At 37.3% G+C, this 16,325-nt stretch overlaps 2 protein-coding genes across 2 annotated transcripts; one reads left to right on the top strand and one right to left on the bottom strand.

Moving 5' to 3' along the window:
• The first annotated feature begins 493 nt into the window (after positions 1 to 493).
• On the top strand, positions 494 to 8,287 carry LOC110849086. Its single transcript, XM_022096462.2, has 5 exons — positions 494 to 1,079; positions 1,195 to 1,230; positions 6,500 to 6,787; positions 6,870 to 6,957; positions 7,036 to 8,287. Exons 1-5 carry the CDS (start codon positions 956 to 958, stop codon positions 7,151 to 7,153), a joined length of 654 nt encoding a protein of 217 aa, XP_021952154.1. The 5' UTR covers positions 494 to 955; the 3' UTR covers positions 7,154 to 8,287.
• A 3,370-nt stretch (positions 8,288 to 11,657) lies between these two features.
• Positions 11,658 to 16,228, bottom strand: LOC110848595 (probable ATP-dependent RNA helicase DDX46). The gene is made up of 15 exons (XM_022095841.2): positions 16,056 to 16,228; positions 15,576 to 15,980; positions 15,185 to 15,495; positions 14,977 to 15,104; positions 14,752 to 14,914; positions 14,496 to 14,678; positions 14,031 to 14,402; positions 13,861 to 13,968; positions 13,449 to 13,773; positions 13,251 to 13,355; positions 12,888 to 13,150; positions 12,528 to 12,824; positions 12,310 to 12,395; positions 12,123 to 12,217; positions 11,658 to 12,038 (listed from the first exon to the last, which is right to left on the bottom strand). The coding sequence occupies exons 2-15, from the start codon at positions 15,953 to 15,955 to the stop codon at positions 11,774 to 11,776; spliced, it is 3,081 nt and encodes a 1,026-aa protein (XP_021951533.1). The 5' UTR covers positions 15,956 to 15,980; positions 16,056 to 16,228; the 3' UTR covers positions 11,658 to 11,773.
• Between the last annotated feature and the right edge of the window lie 97 nt (positions 16,229 to 16,325).

Raw genomic sequence — 16,325 nt, 5'->3', positions numbered from 1 at the left:
TGGGCAATAAGGGAGGGGCACCGATACCGATTTCTAAGAAGTTATATATTCAGCTAAGATTTAGTGTGATTTAGGATTAGAATTTAGGAGGGTTGAATTTCGAAATTTTTATAGGAACAGCCTTCGTGGTATTTATTATATCAATAAATGCAGCTCCACAAATTTCTTCCATTAATTTCCGTTTTCTGGAAATGATCGGCATTTTGTTTCAATTATCAGATAAATTTTTACGAAAATAATTGCGAAAGTGAATTCACGGGAAGCTGTTTGTAAACGTTTGTAAGTTTACGGATTTTACGCTGTTTACGTAGTTACCAAGGGTGCGTGAATACCCTCAAAGTTAGTTAAATACTTAAGTAAGTATATCATCGACGGAGAAAAACTTTTGCGTAAGAGAAGTTTTCCGTCGTAATAGTGAGAAAGTTGGCGTCGGTTGCAGTGGTGTTAGAGCTGTCAGCCTGTTGCACGTCCGGTCGGCGGAGCGGAGAGAGGGGAGAGGAGAGAAAGTGGATAAAAAGCTACAGCCTCAGATTCACCTTCAATCAGTGCTCGTCCGGAAGCATACCTGATCACGCCACGTCTCAAATTCACGTCAAACTCACCACGCCACGCCACGCCGTCATCCAACTTTTGTCGTCTTTGGTCCGATAGCTTTGTGTATCTTGCTTGGTAATCCGATCCTGTACAAACTTTAGGTAAAAAGGGTCGCAAAGAATTCAGAGTCATTTCCATATTCTGTCTGTGAAATTTGAAACCTTTTCACTAATTACGCGACGTTTTATATAATTGTTGACAAAGTACGGATATTTGCCTACGCAAATTCTTCTCACTTCCAGAAGCATAATTGCTATGCCTTGTTGTTGACGGTATTTTCCAGTGAAGTTGTTTCGTTTGCGGAGAAAATAAAATAAGATAAACGTTGAAAAGAGAAAGTTCTAGGAGGAAAATTTGGAAAATGAAGAACTTGAGACTTTCCCTGGTGAAAGGAGGTGGTGGTGGCACTCCTCGAGTCCTGGGCTGCCTGTTGCTCGTCGCGATGCTACTTTCTCTCCTTGCCACATTTACAGAAGCTAAACGAAGTAAGTGTAAATTTCTAGGTTCTAATTTTACCTGGGAAAGTATTGAATTTCATATTTTCTAATTAATTTTGAAACTTGCGTCATGAGTAAAATGTGACAATTTCGTTTTTTACAGGCGCTTGTTGGAGATATGGACATTCGTGTTGGGGAGGTAAGTACAAGTTTGATTGGATTAACTTACATGGCTTAATTTACATATGAAAGTATACCTTGATTGGTTGCGCAACTATTTTTCATGAATAAAATTCGATACTAATCAAAAATTTCGGTGGGGAATACATGTGGAAATGAAAAAGTAGATTTTTAAATTAATTCATGCCCAACAAAAAAGTTGATGATTCTAAGAATGGACCAAAATTTATTAGCATTTCGTTACCTATTGACCTTTCTTCTATTTCATCGTCTCACTTTGCCTCCCACTCACGAAACAAACTCACTGCTCACCACGCTTACTTTTTATGGATGTCAAAAATTTAGATGAAAAAACTAAAATTGTTACAATCGATTTAATAAGCAGGGAAAAGTTGTAAAGTAAATACAACTTGAGAAGCAAAGTATTTAGAGCAAAAAAGGAATAAGAAATCGCGATGAATTATTCATCATGAAGCTAGAAATGAGCCTTATTAAATGGTCCTTATTAAGATAAATAATTTCAACTGCAAATTTTTAGGTGGCTCATTTTCATTTAGTTCATACGGACCACAGTTTAAAAATTCTTCATAATATTAATTATTTCATTTATCGGAAACCAAAAAGCTATTTCTGAATAGCTATTTTTTTCAATAATCCATTTTTAAACAAACTTTCGCCCTTGTCGTCTGTCGAAATGCATCCTTGAGAACGTTCCTTGACGATACATACATTGTTATAAAACCACTCTGACCAGAAAGTACAGAATTATGAGACAACCAAACTGCACTAAAACCATAATTTTATTATTGTTCCTGTTCATGATTTGATTTTGTGCTCCTACGCAAATCTCGGTGGACGTTTCCTTCCTCTGTTATTATCCTGCGAGAGAAAGTATCCAAGTGAGGATGACGATGAGGTTTATCTGAAATGTGATTAAAACCCAAAGCACCACTCTTTAGCACTAAACTAATAAAGTGCCTCTGTAACCGTTCGATCGATCAAGTTTCTGGTGTGATGGCCATTATGCACACCGCCTTAAAAACCGTTATTAGCTCTGCTACTAACATTATTTATAAAACTATGTATATTTTGCCCCCTGAAATTTGGCTAATTTAATTGCAAGCTTTACGAGTAGTGCCCATTCAAAAACAAGCTATATTTAACTTTGATCTTTACACAATTCAATATTTACATATCTACAACGCAAAAAAAAGAACAATGTTCTTAAATCTTGTTACAAAGTACATTCACTTTCTCCGATTTCGGATGATGATCTGGTTATGCTCGAAAACTTTTAAAGGGTCAAAGTATCCCAGGGCAAAGTTCGAAATACATAAATTAGCCAAGAAGATTCTAAATTTGGACGAAAAAAGTCGATTGTGTGTTACATATTGTCTCATGTCATTGTTTTTGAGACTTTAAGCTCAGCTTTTGTCCCCATATTGTATTATCTGGCCTATGTACATACATATGTAGGTATGTGCGTAAATAAATCTCACTTTTTTCTCCAAGATGATGATTATGATCCCACTGCTGCTCCACATTTTTCATTCCTTATTCCTTCCATCCATCCACTCCATGCAACAAATCTAACCTTTAACAAGACTCATTTTTTATCTCTTTCTCTCCTCTCACGTCATCCGGCATTACTATTTAAAACCATGCCAAATCGTAAACCACAGTTTTATGGTGACAGTTAAAATTATATATGAAAATCTTTCGCCAGACACATATTTTTTTGTAAATCTGCCGATTTCACTTTAATATTTTAACGGATTTGGCAATAGTATAATCGCATTTCGCAAGAAAAACAGGGCAAGTGAAAGTAAACGCGTAGGTGGCGGGTGATTGTATTTCTTCGTATTTATTTCATGGCGTCGTGTCAATACGACTTTTAAATGTAATAATAATAATCCTTTTTTGGTCGGAATCCTTTGCATAATAAAATACATACATATCTTTCTTGGGGTATGAAACCGACCTGTTTTTGTCAGCCAGCTTTCTCCAGGATTTTGCCAAGGTTTTGTGGGGATGTGGTTGTGCAACCGTTTTATTTTCCGGTGGTGGTGGTGGTGGTTTTAGCCTGACTGGGATTGATTTACAGGTGGAGATATTGTTTTGTTGGCGTGCTGAGAGATGTGATTTATACCCCATTTCGCTCCCTTTATGGCGTCATCTTTAGTGTCCAGTACATGGGTGGAAATGTCAAAGTGGGTGCTTTCTCCTCCTCTTAAAAAATATCTTCACCATCATCGCCACCAAACCAGGGCTAGACTATAGACTGAAGGTTATTGTTGTTCATGGGTCGGTTTCTACCTACACACACCCTTTTACTTACTTTTACCTTTTCGACGAGATAAAAATTTAAGCTGAGCTGATCCCATTCATCCTTCGACAATGGAAAAAGTACATATTTATGATTTTCTTTTCTGGGGATAGTTTTGATGATGATACTTCGATGTTAAATAGACAGGCAAGTAGGCGTCTAAACTAAATGACATTTGGAAAAACCGATAATTTTGTAGTTGGCAACGTGCCGACGAATGATTTTAACATTTGAAACGTTGTATTTTTCCGTAAGACGTAACAAACTTGGCATGTTCGTCGAGAACGGTAATGAGTAAGCACCTACGACGTTACGAAACTATGCTGACCTACGGAAAAATTTAGCACAACGCAAAATTATCCAACGTTCCAGATACAATTACTTAACATGAACGTAACGTTTTTGATTTTGGCAATTAATAAGTATGGACACACAACACGGTGTGTCAGGTCAGAGAATATTAGTATACGATCAAAATGAGACGGGTAGGGTCATTCCAGTCATAATAACACAGCTCCAAAATAATAAGCACATTGGTGAAAGTACTTTAGTGTAAATATGGGAAGTACTACATACATGGGCGGAAGTGCAGGGTGACCATATACACGTACGACATGACTATTACTATACGGTTATGGGTGTACTTCACCCTTTGTTTCATGTTCATCATCATTTTATTTATGCCGCAACCCGACCTGTGTCTTCCTTTATAATGCGGAAAGCTAGACACCAGGCCAAAAGCTATGTACATACTTATTTCCAGTTATTAATGCACATTTACTCATTCGGTAAATATTTGGAAAGGGGAGGACGATGGACCTCAAAAAAATGTAGGACAGGCTAAAGCAGTGCAGTAGAACATGACAGAAGTAACAAAACATGTGTCTGTCGATCAAAATGTGACCCCATTTTAGGATACAAAATATGAAACAATTCCTGAATTTTAAGATTTATAATGCCAATCCTAATTTTTTGGATGGATTATTCGATGACAAGTACAAAGTATTACATAACTTTAACATGCTATCTACATATTTGCCTATATTACACTAAAGTTCCCCTCGGCCCCAAAACATCGGGACGTGTTTCACATAAATCATGATTTATTTGATCTCGTGACATTTACCTTCTTATTTACATACATATTTACCTCCCATTTCCGCCTCAAGGTAAAATTGACTTTATATAAACCAAAATCTTGAAATATTTAAAATTGATTTATACCCAAGAGTCTCATTTTTTCTCCGTATGAAGGACGCCTCATGTCCCTAAATACGCCTACATGGTCTAAAATACCACGAGCACAACCCACACAAAACTATTTACTTGTAATTCTTTATCGAATTATAAATTTCCAATGTAATAATTGATCACATTTGGACTACTTTAGGAATATATGTTTTTATATTAAAAATAGCGTAAATATTGAAAATCTTATTTAATATGTTGATTTATTAAACGAGAAGGTTCCCGAGAAAGAAAGTTTCTCTGTTTTGAGAATTTTAGTCTAGACCAGACCAAATTATGCAACGATAAAACTGATGTTGCTTTATGTACAGATGCAAAGAAAGGGTGGAATAAATAATACTGGTTAAAAACAACATTTTATAACGTACTAACGTACCCTACATTCTTAACCAAATTAACTATCTTTAGCAAGATATGAATTTATTAATGTTGAAAACATTGGAAAACATTGTTAGGAATAAATTCAATTATTTTTCCGTACATTTTAAACATCGTCTTAAAATAATTGGAAATATATTTATGCTGGAAAACACGAACAATAGTCATTCCTATTTCACCTTTATCCACCACCATAAGTAACTAACTGACACCAATTTAGTTTAAAAATAGCCCCAGCATGTCAAACTGTTACAAAATAGGTTGAACTTTCTTCCTAGAAGACTCATTAAATCCGACTAATAATATCCAACCATGTACTTACTTATTATTGACCCAGCTCCGCAACCCGCCTGCCCACCTGAAATAAGTGAAAGTAACGTCAAGTATTGTCTAATAAGTGGAAATCATTACGAGAAAGAGAGAGAGAGAAAGCATGTAAAGTGTTGTCACGCTATGAATCCATTGAACTAGTGACTTTCCATCCTTCCCTGTAATAATGTAAACGCGATAGGATCACACCCACCCAATTTACTCATCCATGTTAACAGTTGTGAAGTGATTCTGGGAAAAAGAGCTCATCCAATCCAATCCACCCAATTAGTCACGAGGAAAACGAATCAGCAAATTATTTCATAACTTCGTCATCACGATAGAACTTTGTTGTTGAGTCCATTCTTTCAGGAAAGAAGGTGGAAAAAGCCTGGGAGCAATGGGACATGAGACGGGTCACGAGTCCTGCACAAATTGATGATTGATGGATTTATTGATTAGAACGAATATGTCGACAGGAGATGCACGATTCAAGAGACATGTTGTCCTTAATTGGTGATAATACGCAAAATATTGGGGCAGGTTAACTAAAGAAATTGTGGAAAAAGTTGAGCAGAATATTTAGAGCGAGACGAAATGCCAATTCGTTTAATTTCCGTTGTCTCTATAATGTCAGGATGCATATCGTTTGTTCCTGTAACATGGCAGTGTGGGTGGGTTTGTCCGATTAGATTTGGTGAAAGTAAGCAAGCATCCCGTGAAAGTGAGAAAGATTACATAAAGGAAATAAGAAAGGGCAAATAAATTGAGACAAAATGTGCTCTTGATGATGCAACTACCTACTGAGTTGGTTGAGCTAAGTGAGACTCGTAATGATGTTCACACGACAAAATAATATACCCGGGTAGTAGTAGGACATAGATGATTATGATGTTTTTCTACCAGGGTGAAAGGTCGTTCTCATCTCATGAACGTTTTGTGAACCACTTTCACCTCTCTGGACAAAAGAATCTTTTGCATTTTTTGTCCAACTTTCTCTTTTCAAGTGTCACTTTTGTTTATGCAGGTCATGGAAAGCGGAATGGAGGTGGTGGTGCCATTGGACAAGAGTTTTCTTCCCTTTCGGGCGACGGTATCTCAAATGTCGACGTCACGGGGGGTCCCTCTTCACCCCCGGCGTGGTTGATGGGCCTCTTGGATCGCAATTCTGGTCGCATTCTCCCACTCAGAATGGTAACCCAACTGTTAAGGGGAAGAAATAGCAACTACGTCAACGGAAACAAGGTTTTGATGCGATCTTCTGCAATGCACAAGGTCAAACGGGAACAAGACGATGAGGGGGTGGAAGGGCTTGGTGGGTTGGAAAATTCTGGCGTTGCAATTAATTTTATTGTGGTAAATTCGCTAACTCTTTTGTTGAACTGATTTTTGCACAGGTCAGAAATTAAAAAGTGGAGAAAGTGAGTCAGAACTGGACAATTCGTTTTCAGCAGATAGCTCGGTTTTCGTGAGGGACAGAAGATCGTAAGATTTAATTTCTGTTATAATTCTGTTCATATATTATTTAAGTAATTTTAAATCTTTTAAATATTTCAAATGTAGATTGAATCCGGAAGATTTCTCAGCTTCTTCTTCTGCAGAGCAACAGCATCCTCCCTTACAATCAGTTCATGGAAAGGTTCTCTTCTCAAAGTTGAACGGAAATCAACACCAGGAATAATTTGGATTTTGGAGATATAACATTATTTCGAAATTTTTCCTATTTTGATGACATAATTAATTAGTTTTGAACTGACATAATAACTACCTTCAATAAATATAATAAAATATGTTGAGTTGATGAGAGAATTTTTCCCACATTTGACCCTACTTTAGTACTTCAATAAAAGAGAAAGTATTATTAGCATTATTAGACATTTAATGGAAAAATGGTCGTAAAGTTGTCAAAATTAAACTATCGTAAGAGTATAAAAGACAGAATTTAATGGTCCCATGTAGTAATTATTTAAATATAATAACTGTACGTGTAATTAATTATTTAGTTGCTTACAAATAATTATGGATGAGCATTTGTGTGATGATTAAATAATTAGGTGTATGTAAATATATTAGACTTAACATGTTGATCTGCTATGTATTTTGGCTGTCCTTTCTCCAATACTTTTACCATGTCATAAATTAGCAGATTGTAACAGATAAACCTGCCCTAGATCAGAGGTCAATGTATTACTTGGCATGTTCGAAAATCGAGGAAATTGCGAGTTTTTGTGCATACCTATTAATTCTTCACTGAGAATTGAGTTATGCCATAACATGTAATTATTTATAATGTAATAATTAATTAACTAGGAATAAGAAAGTTGTTTTGGGGAAGGCAAAAATACGTTAAGAAATTTACTCTCACAGTCGTTGATGATTGATGGTACGCTATTTGTGTTTTCTCTGTTGTAGGATGGTAGGAAATTTAATAAAATTGATTATTATCTTACAATCCTTGTTCTCCCTTTTAGTAAATGTAACCGATCTTCAGTAAATATAAAATAAAATTGTATTGAAGTTGAATTTTAGTTAAAATTGTTAAATATAGAATGGTAAGGAATTCAAGAATGACAAGAAATACGTAGCTTTATAAATAAATACATTGTAGTTTTAATTGAAAAGAAGAAAATTATTAATTGCTCTCCTGATATTTAATGTGATGTCTGAAGAACAAATCTGTAATCTACATACGTTAAATTTTGTTAAATTACTCCCTTGAAATTTTGAACCTATCTTAATTAAATGTAGTAGAGTTTGACTAGATTGAATAAGATTGGTTTGTAAAAAAATGTAAATAAAAATTTTGATTTTGTAATTGCAATGGACTAAATATGATTTTTGCCTTTACATGTCATCAATAATGAGAACTTGCACCACTTTATCGTATAAATAGCTAGGATTTTGACCAATTTTAAAAGCTCTCAATAAATAATTTATTTTTGTCGCGATTCTTCAATCATAATTTTGTTCAATGATAAATTCGAGTAATCATCTCGAATGTGAATCGTTGCGTAATTCTACATATAATTTTCTGTATGTTTTGACCTCCCAACAATCAATCTATGCTGATTTTTAGCGTATACGTTAAATGTCCTTCGTCATCCTCTACTGCCACCCATCTTGACCTTTTGGCATCAACGGCTTGAATGTCAATCACCCCATCGAGTATGAATCCGAGTTGAATATTGTTCAGGTTAGCATTTCCAGCCACGGGTCCCAACATCCCCAACATTTCTTGGAGATCATTCTCATTTTGAAGATTTAAAATGAGTTGAACATTATCTTGACCTCCCGCTGCGATTTGTGCCTCTGCAACCTGCTCAAGAACGTCCAAGTTCAATTCGTCCAGGTCGAGATCGTAGACACCCTCGTCGTCCGAGTCTATAAGGGAATAGGTAGCATCGGATTCGAGGTCTTCCCAATCTCCGTCCTCTCCCTCATCGTCTAACTCAGAAGCAGCGTCATCATCAGTCTCCCAGTCGTTCGTGCTGTCCGTGACGGGTTCAATTTGGCTGGTTGAATCGACGTTATCCAAATTGTCGTTCTCGTCAAAGGATGGTTGTGGTGGAGGAGGAGCGTCATCTTTATCAGTTGGAGGAGGAGGTGAGAGAGGTTGTAATTCGTTAACCGTTGTGACCCCACTACTTCCTGTGATTTTACTTTTCTCGTCAATTTCTGGAAGCAGGTTGGGTTCCACATTGGTAATTTCGGGAAATTGTTTGGCATCATCATTATTGGAAATAGGTCGAAGATTGTTGCTTCTCTGTTGAACCCAAGGGTCAAAGTTATTAGGGACCGTTTCATCAGCAGAAATGACGGTAGGTGAAGTTGCTTCATCCAATTTAGCATTCGAAATATCTTGCGTTGGTGTGGATGTACCAGGTTGAGCAGTAGCATCATCACTGTCTAAAATGGCCTCCCCTTTTGCGTCATCTTTAACTTTTTTGCTAAATGAAGACGAAGAAGCAGTCTCTTCTACTGAATTTAATGATGGCGACTCTATCAGAGGTGGGGGTTCATCATCAGCATCCCAGACTAGAAAATCATCTCCTTCCTGCACTGGTAACAGATGTCCAACCTCTCCTCCTACGTTCACTTCTCGGTGAATTTGACCATCGTTCATGGCTTGCAGAATGGCCTAGTCATGTATTAAACAATGGTTCCGTAAAATATATTAATGCACCATTACTTTCTACCAAATGATTTTGCAATCTCACCACTAATTCGGCAGCCTCGATGGGATTCGGGGCGACAAATCGTACCAAGAGGACTGACTCCAGGGTTCGGCATCTATATACATGTTCATATTCAGAAAGGGATAATTAATGGGATTTTTAAACATGTTATTCTATGTTTATGACAAATATAACATACGTAAAAATTAGTTTAAGGCATTCCACATTGAGTCCCGTTTCACCTGCATTATTTCCCGTCTTGAACAATACCAACGTTTTCAATTTCAACTTCCTCACAGCCGCAAGGATCTCATCCGACCGAGTTATTAACTAGGGATTCCAGCCCGTCCGGAATTGTTCCCATGTTGACTGCATGTAAATCCGTACTCATCGTTTGTTCATTCGGTTCAATATTGTGGAGGCAGATTTCTTTTAAATTGTGACAATCTTCAAGCCACCCAAAATCAAAGGAGGTCAGAAATTTCCCTCTGAGAATAAACTGACTAAGAGAATGGCGACTCGGACGAAACATATCAGCCCTGAAGATGCCCTCCACTAGATCCACCGTAAATGAGACGTGAACCAAGTGATGTTGACGTCGGAGAAACTCTTTCCACAAAATCATTCCACTGCTTTGCGTCGAAATCCCAAACTTTTGAACTTTCACGAGATCCCCAGCAATTCTGAGCTTCTCTTGAATAAATTCCTCCAGTTTTGCGTCTTTTTCAGAAATGGGGGAATCATCGTCAATCAAATGTTCGTAAATGACTCCGAAAAAGAAGGATTCTAGGTGAGACAATTGCTTAATATTGACAATCAGTTGTTGTACAAATAAAGTATTTGTTACCTATTCTGGGATTTCTTTCCAGAAATTCGGCCGCTGTCAGGGTCAGTCTTGAGACGGAGAAGCGTTCAGAAATCCAGCCTTGGATGACAGCACGTTGGAGGAATGGAGACCGAATAGACTTCATCAAGGACAAGACTGCTTCGCAATTCAGGTCTGACGACTCAGAAGAGTCTTGATTCAGTAAAAGCTTGACCCAGCGACATTTTTGTAGATAATATTTTTCTGGGGAAGTGGCTGACATGATGTCAATTTCGGGTAGGACGTGCCTTTTATGCTTGTTGGACTTTGAGGTTCCAGATTTTTTGGCAACAATATTGCTCCCAGGACAGAGTTCCAGAGATTTTAGGGCAACGCAGAATCTAATCAACTCATTGAAGAGGTTGACATCAATGTCACCTTTTATGGTGATTTCCTGTATGAATTGAGGGTACAAAAATATCTCGCCAAAGACGAGTGGTCTTTTGGATTTATGACACGTCAAATTTTGAATGAAAAGTTTTCTGATTGCGAGGCCGGATACGAAATCAAATTTTGTGGAGGCATCCTCCTTATCCAAGGTCACTTTGAACCCGATGTAATCATCGAACAAACCTCGAAAATAGGGATGCACCTCGCGGAGACGAAGTTTGTCTTGATGTGGAATATAGTTGTCCAATAAGTTCCCCAAGAGCTACGTTTACAACAGAATAATATTTACATGTTGCTTGAGAGGTTGACACAATTGGCATCAAAATGGATTAGCATATTATGAAACCTCTAACGGAATTTCAAAAATGGATGAGGTTTCATTTTCAGAATTTGGCATGCTGGTGGACAGGATCTTTTTGATGGTCACATTTTGTGGTGACTGTGTCATCGCTTCTGATTGTTGAGATTTCTGCATGACATAGAGAAAATTATATATATTTAGTAGTGTGTATTTATCTATGTACTTATCTAGCAAAACGACGTGTTAGAAAAATTCCAAATGTTTCCAAAGCAAATTTGAATTATTTTTGGAAGAATTTTGAGTTTTTAGCTGAGGCAGGGCTTATGGAAGCGTCGGATCTGTACGATTTTCTAATAATAATGCATAATAATGATGCCACTTTTCGAAAGTAAGACGCAAACAAAATTGTACCGTATTGAATATTAAATATTATTAAATAAGTAGCTTCAAATCATTTAAGTCACGACTCATATAAAACAGTACTTTATTCTTGTCTTGCAAACTTGATTGGAAAAATTTTAGTTATAAATTATGTCATAACATTAATACGTCATCTACAAAACTCGGACATTAGACAACCTTATATCTGCTCTTGCTTCCAATACTTTGATGAGCAGAGGCTTGAATTCGAAGCATTTCTTCCTTCAATATCCTCCTGACCTCATTGACAGCTTTACTCACGGCTAATTCTGACATTGACTCAATTGCAAGGTATAGTTTACGTTCTCCTTCGGGTGCTTGTTTTCCAGTTTGGACGAATGTACCTCGAACAGTGATGCCAGCTTCGGAGTATTCTCCTATTTGTGCTAAGGTTTCTTTGGATGTTATCCTCCATCTAGTTAAAAAAAATAAAGGATTTATTAGATGATTAAAATTAAAGGCAGATGGAAAAAGTATGGATAAATAACAAAAATTGTACCTGGCTTGTTGAGGAAAGTCGTTAATCTCGAGTTCTTCTTCATATTTCTTTTGTACTTGAGGATTCGTGGATTCAATGGAGAATGGGAGTCCGTCCTAGGGAACAAAGATTAGATAGTATAGAGCATTGTTGCATAAATCACCAAGTCTCAAACACTATAAAACTGTAACATAAAATAAATGTTTACCATTCCGACTCCAGATCCTTCCTCTGGCCTTTGATAATTCAATCTGTCATTCAATTTGGCAGCGAGCTGTTCAGCGACATTTTTAGCTGTAAAAAGTAAACCCCATTTATAAAATACTTTGTCAAATAAACCAACTATCGAAGATTAGCTTTTACTAAAATTTTGAAAAAGTATTCGATATAAAAATTGTGCAGAAAGGTTCGAAAGCGATAACCAACCTGTAACTTTGGGAGTCAAGTTCATAATTCCACCCTTCATTACTGCTTCGGCAGTCATTTGTGCTTTGGAATCAGCTCCCAAATTCTTGGAAGAAGTCAATTTGAGTGCCACCCTCTTGGCAAGTTCCAGCTTATCCGTTGATGGAACGCTGCTACCTGCAGCGCCAGGAGTAGCAATGGACGAAGGAGTAGGAGCTCCAGCAATGACCTCTTTAACAGACTTTTTCGATGCAATCAACATATCAATTTGTTGGTCAATTTCTCCCTCGATATCTTCATCATCGGAATCTTGAAGTCCTAAAAATAATGATTGACGAATATTATAAATTTGATTGAAATAAGAATCGTCGTTGGACTTACCTAAAGCGTGCTTTTGGAATTTTCTCATTTCAGTAGCTTGTTGAGCTTCTGACTCATCAAACTTGAATCCTTTACCAGAAAATCCTCCCCCAGTTTTAACCTTTTTCCCTTCTAATTCTTGCTGAGATTTATATGTGTCCCACAATTCGGTAAGTTCAGGAGGAACGTCGGCACCAGACAATTCCAATGCTCTGGTTATGTCTCCAGCATATCTGCCTTGCTCAGGTGTTAAAAATGTATAGGCCCACCCTTTATTTCCGGCTCTGCAAGAAACAAGCACCGCCATGATTAGTAACCTTTATTTTAGCTAGAAATACAGGACACTATATGATAAATGATAAAATGCTGTTAAAATTATAGTACCTGGCAGTTCTACCGCATCGATGAACGTAATCTTCATAATGGTTCGGACAGTCGTAATTAACCACCAAAATTAAATCCTTGACATCTAAACCCCTTGCCGCGACACTGCGTGATACCAGAAAATTATGGGATAATTATGGTTAAGTAGACAATAGCGTCAGAAATATCATAGGATATGATCTACGTATATTCACTTACCTCGTTGCTACAAGTAATCGTACTTTGCCACTTTTAAAATCTGTAATTGTAGAGTCACGATCATACTGATCTATTCCTCCATGTAGACTCATGCACGGATACCCCGCTTTCATCAAGTCTTTTAAAAGAGAATCTGCATTTTCCTGCTTGTCCACAAAAACAATAATACTGCCCTGTTCTTGATACACTCCCAGGACTTCTAAGAGTTTATAGAATTTCATGTCATCTTCCAGAACTACAATGTGCTGATCGATATCTTTACACACTACGGATCTTCCACCTACTTGAACTTCGATTGGTTTATTTAAAATTCGACGAGCAAGGGCTGAAAGTAAAGAAAATCAATTCATTAGCATGATCTGAGGAACTCTTACACAATAGTATAAACTGAATACAAATTTTTGCTATTCACCTTCCATTTGACGGGGGAAAGTTGCAGAGAACATAACGGTTTGTCGGTCAGGGCGGACGTTGTCAACTATTCGCATCACTTGTGGCTCAAAACCCATGTCGAACATTCCTAAAAAACAAGATATAAATCTAGTGAATGTGAAAAAAATAACGTTAACTTTTATAACTTACTGTCTGCCTCGTCCAGTACTATGTAAGTTACTCGTCGTAAATTAGTTACGCGTCCCGAATTTGCAGCCAACATGTCAATCATTCGTCCTGGTGTGCACACAATTATTTCCGCTCCTCTCTTTAATTCTGCAATTTGTTCCGATATTCCAGTTCCTCCATACACACAGACAACAGTAAGTCCCAAGGATTTGCTAAACTTTTTAGCATCACGTCCAATCTGCATGCAAAGTTCTCTGGTAGGAGCCATAATTATGGCAATTGGTCCATCTGTCTCTTCCAAGCTTGGCTGATCCAGAATATGTCTGAACATGGGGAGCAGAAACGCCAGCGTTTTCCCCGAACCAGTTTTAGCAATTCCAATTAAATCCCTTCCTGATTAAAATACACGAATACAAATAAAAATCACTATTTTTCAAAGCATCGAACATGGGAATTTCAAGTTACACAAATTTATTAAAAACTTACCCGACATTATAGCAGGAACAGCTTGAGCTTGAATAGGTGTCGGCTTTTCAAACGCTAGTTTTTGTAGGACGGACATTTCCTTCTTAGAAAGGCCTGCATGAGCCCAAACTTTGATAGGTTTTGGACAACCTTTACCCTTAACTCGAATTCCTTCTAGTTCACATCGATAAGCGTCTACTTCTCCTGCAGGCATAAAACAAATAAATATTGTTAAATTTAGCTACATGCCATGTAGTAATCATATGCTTTCAATTACCTGGAGTCAATCGTGCAAGTTCAGGTACCTCGACATAAAAGCTTTTCGTGAAGGATTCATACTCAATTGCATTGTGGTCAACTTTCATGAGATCTTTTTTGCCTTTGGCTGCAATGTTGGTAGAAATGGAATCCAAATCCTCAGTTTCTTCCTCGGAAGAGTACTAAGAGAAAACATAAATAACAATTAAATATTAAATCCAACCAAGCCATAACTTTATCTTACCTCCAATCCATCCTGATTCTGTTCCATAAGTTCACCCTTGTTTTTATTTTCTGCCGTTTTCTTTGCTGGAGCTGCTTTCACGATGACAATTTTCTGGACGATGGCTTTTCCATCTTGAGAAGTTGTGACTAATTAAAAATATATATATTTAATTAAGTTAGTGATAAATAGCGTATCAAAACAAAACAATTACAAAGAGCTTCCTCACCTCCATTGTTAACATTGACATTAACTTTTCTAACTTCAGCTTGCACACTCTTCATAAAAGCATCCAATGGGTCTTCCTCATCCTCATCCACCTCCATTTTTTTAGGTGGTGGTTCCTTTTCGACCTCATCGCCCACACCAGGAGGAGGATTATTAAGAGTCTCTTCGATGTCAGGTTCTGCTGGAGCGCTGGGTTCTTCGTCGTCATCCCCGTCTTCATCAAGTGTCCACTTTTTCCTGGAATTGGTCAAGAATTCTTTCTTGACTAATATTTCCTTTTTCAAATCGGCTTCTCGTCTTTCTGCTCTCCACCTGCAATCATAAAATAAAATGTTGGTTACATATTTCAATGTACGCAAGTAACATAACGTGAAGTTAACACTGAGTCTTACTTTTCAATTCGTTCTTTCCTTTTTTGCATCTCCATTTCCAGCTTCTTTTGGGCGGACTCCTTATCATCAACCTTATCACTGCTGCCCGCTGCGGCTGCAAATGCGGCAATATTGTCTCGAACCTTATCCTTTGCAGGTGGTGGGGACCGAGATCGTGACCTCCCAAGTGGTGATCGGTCACCTCTATCTTTTCGTGACGATTTACTGCTCCTCTTACTACCGATTTCCCTACTGTTATCAAAAGGACTTCGTGACCGGGAACGACTTCTTCTTGTGCGACGTTCTTGTCGTTCTCTGTCGCGGTCTCCTCCTCGCGATTCGCGTTCACCCCGATCGTCCTTAGATCGCGATCTGTAATTTCGCTTCTTTTCCTTTCCCATGATTTATTGCTTAATTAATGGTCACCTAAATTTAAAAGACCAATTCAGTGTAATTAAAGTACAACAATGACAAATTTATTAGTTTTAAATCTTTCTTTACCGACGAGGTAGTGACTCAAAGTGATGATAAACAAACGCAAAAACTATAAAACTATGTAAACTTCACATACACTGGACTTGATGGTTATCTAGCTTCATGAGATAAATGAGATAATGGCGAAATTGTTTTTGAAATTTTTTTAAAACGGTTAAAAATTAAACTGAATAAACCGACAGAAACTTTGTTGATTTTTAGACGAGATTTCCTTCTCCCGGCGGCCTCAACTGGCCCCAATGTACGATTTTGTATCCTAAATTCGTATGAGACCCA

This window comes from Folsomia candida, unplaced genomic scaffold (genome assembly GCF_002217175.1).
Source record: "Folsomia candida strain VU population unplaced genomic scaffold, ASM221717v1 Fcan01_Sc004, whole genome shotgun sequence".
Taxonomy (NCBI): Eukaryota; Metazoa; Arthropoda; class Collembola; order Entomobryomorpha; family Isotomidae; genus Folsomia; species Folsomia candida.
Note: the sequence above shows the minus strand (reverse complement) of the source record. Positions and strands in the feature narration are given on the sequence as shown.